Source organism: Macrobrachium nipponense, chromosome 28 (genome assembly GCF_015104395.2).
Source record: "Macrobrachium nipponense isolate FS-2020 chromosome 28, ASM1510439v2, whole genome shotgun sequence".
NCBI classification, from domain to species: Eukaryota; Metazoa; Arthropoda; class Malacostraca; order Decapoda; family Palaemonidae; genus Macrobrachium; species Macrobrachium nipponense.
The window spans coordinates 8,833,008-8,836,358 of record NC_087217.1 but is presented as its reverse complement, the minus strand read 5'-3'; the positions used below and the strand labels follow the sequence as shown (position 1 = coordinate 8,836,358).

At 36.0% G+C, this 3,351-nt stretch overlaps 1 protein-coding gene across 1 annotated transcript; it reads left to right on the top strand.

The window, feature by feature from the left end:
• Positions 1 to 593: 593 nt before the first annotated feature.
• On the top strand, positions 594 to 2,864 carry LOC135201271 (pro-resilin-like). The gene is made up of 4 exons (XM_064230143.1): positions 594 to 658; positions 1,833 to 1,910; positions 2,203 to 2,340; positions 2,464 to 2,864. Exons 1-4 carry the CDS (start codon positions 647 to 649, stop codon positions 2,794 to 2,796), a joined length of 561 nt encoding a protein of 186 aa, XP_064086213.1. The 5' UTR covers positions 594 to 646; the 3' UTR covers positions 2,797 to 2,864.
• The last annotated feature ends 487 nt before the right edge of the window (positions 2,865 to 3,351 follow it).

Sequence of the window (3,351 nt, the reverse complement as noted above, 5' to 3'; positions counted from 1 at the left end):
ATGCACCTGTTCTTAATGATCAGATTATTAATAAATATCATATGAGTATATATATACACATACACACACACACACACACACACACACACACACACACACATATATATATATATATATATATATATATATGAGTGTGTGTGTGTGTGTGTGTGTGTGTGTGTAAGTATGTGTGTGTGTGTGTGTGCTTGCTTGACGAGAGAGAGAGAGAGAGAGAGAGAGAGAGAGATATATATATATATATACATATATAACTGGACTATTAACAAAATAAAAGATGATAATGCAGACATCGGTGCAACTTCCAAAATGCCGTTCATTTTACCTACATCATTGCCACATCTGATGCAGTAAGATGACCCCGAAACCAGTGACTTAATCGAGAAAATAATTATGGACTTCCCGTCATCTTCTAAATGGTTTTAATCTAATTCAGACCGGCACCACAGTGAATGTTTGAAAGACTCAAAAGCAAAGTCATCCAGACATGATAAGAAAAAACAAAAAAATAAATTATGGTTGACCTCGTTCACGCACTCCTGTACACCCACTCTTTTGGATATAAAAGACACCAAGTTTTTGGAAACTTCATCAGTTAACCTCCGTTGATTCACGACAACACAACACGAAAAAAACCAAACGAGCAGACATGGCCACTAAGGTAACGTATTGAGAAAGAATGATTCTTAAACTATGACCAGTATGCTGTACCTTTGTAAAAGCAATTGGATATGACTTCTGGACATTACTATTTATCAAGTGAATTTCCTGTAAAGCAAACAGAAAAGGTAAAAAAAATCGTTATTTCTGCAAAGCATACATGAAACTCGTTTACTCCAGTCCACTAAGTTTGAGGGATTTTGAGACCATAATGTGGACAAGTTTCTGTTTTCGGTACTTCTCTCATCCTAGATAGGCCCCAATCTCTTTTTTCGCCCAGTTCTTTCTCTTTTTCTTTTAAATTTGTAGTGCACAAACAGATAAAGCCGGCCGACAAGTGGGCCTTCTCATACACATTTGATAAGGAAAGCGTACGTAAAAGTACAGGTTCAAAAATTGATGTATCTGGAATCTGGACCAACTTTGTTGAAAAGTGCACAAATATTGTGTGTGTGTGTGTGTGTGTGTGCGTGTATATATATATATATATATATATATATATATATATATATATATATATATATATATATATATATATATATTTACATGCATACATAAATACATACATCACACATCACACACACACACACACACACACACACACACATATATATATATATATATTATATATATTATTATATATATATATATATATATATAAGTTGATCATACGAAACAAATAAGATAACCATTAACCATCCTTGTTTCAGTGGATTGTATAGTAGTTAATTCTAGCTGGTTCTACTGCAATATTTCTCACGACATAAACGTCAGTTGGATAAGGAAAGTTGTCGTTACAGTCCTGAAAACATGCAATTTCATTTATTTTGAAAACTCCATTTCATGTAAAGTACGACAATTGTGAATGCAGGAAAATAGTTGTGGCATTCTTAGATTTCAGAATTGTTGAGTTAGTAGGAGCCATAAAAATTCAGTAAAGCATGGAAATATTTTCACACACAATCATAAAATGTTTTGAAAAACTCGATTTAAGTTGGCCCACAATTAAACAAATCACCTTAATTTGTCCTTATACGCCACAACTAATCGGACACTTAAGTTATGAAGTGGTCATATAAGCCGCTTGTGCAAAGAAAATTTCCATGAATTACCTAAGATTTTAAGGAGCATTTTCATCCAGTACTTCAACGGATTTCTCACCCATTTCCAAACAGATAGCTGCATCTGTTTTAATGACAGTCTTCGCATCTGTCTTCGCTAGACCCGATGGATACGGGGACGGGCAAAATTCCGTGAGTATTTACACTAAGAAATCACATTACAATTGAAATTACGAAATAAATAAACTTATCAACTTACCAGTTCAGTGCCTCAAAGGGCTATTCAGACATCATTACCATTCACATTTAGTGAATATTTATTTCATCCAATATTCATATTCATGATGAGAGAATATTCAGTCAAAGAATATTAAATTCCAAATTTAGTGTTTTTCTAACATAACAATCCCCTCCCCCACCCCCCAAAAAAATTAAAATATCCTTACCAGCAAATGAGCATATCATAACAATGAAATCTTTCCAGGCACTTATGCCCTATCAGTTTGGGTATAATGTCAACGATGCCTACCAAGGACTAGACTTCGGGCACCAAGAAAATTCCGACGGCAACGCCGTCTACGGATCCTACACCGTCCAACTTCCTGATGGCCGTAAACAGAACGTAAGTTTGTATTTTCTATATTATCATCTTGTAAGTGTGTGTGTGTGTGTGTGTGTGTGTGTGTGTGTGTTCGTATCGATACTACTCGAAACTATCTTTAAAGCTGACCATATGTTTTTACAGGTTGAATACAGAGCTGATCATCAAGCAGGGTATGTGGCTAAGGTCAACTACGTAGGTCAAGCTCAACATCCTCAAACTTACGGACCGGCCATTACTTTTAGACCATCCGGGGGCAGTGGTGGTAAGGGAGGCAGCGGATTCGGACAAGGCGGAAATGCAGGAGGCTACGGAGGCAGTGGATTTGGACAAGGCGGTTCTGGTTTCGGACAAGGTGGTGCTGGATTTGGTCAGGGTGGCAGCGGATTTGGACAAGGTGGCTCAGGATATGGCAGCGGCGGATTTGGGCAGAGCGGTAGTGGAGTTGGAGTAGGTGGATCCGGATATGGCCGCTAAATATGAGTGACCAATAATTAAGTCTGCAGTCTAATGAATAAGCAATAAATTATTTCAAATGATAAACATGTCCCTATTTTCAATCATCCTCTTTCTCTAAAGAACTGAATTCCATGAAAATATTCTGTTAAACCTTTTTTCGGATGCAAAGTTTTCAAATCAATGAAATTCAACAATGCATATACATAATTTTTTCCGTGCAGCAGAGGTACACACACTTTAAAAATACAAGGAAATAGATATGTATCAAATGGTGTTACATTGCGAGTGTATGAATGTATGTACGATGTATGTGATATATATATATATATATATATATATATATATATATATATATATATATTATATATATATATAAAGGTTTTCAGCCACGAAGGAAAAAATGAAAAAGCGAGATAGCCGAGTACTTTCGGTCCTGTTCAGACCCTTTATTAAGGCAAACTGATTTTACAGAGGACAGCATAGTCAAAATCAGTTTGCCTTAGTAAAGGGTCTGAACAGGACCGAAAGTGCTCGCTATCTCGCTTTTTCATTTTTTCCTTCGTGGCAAAAAAC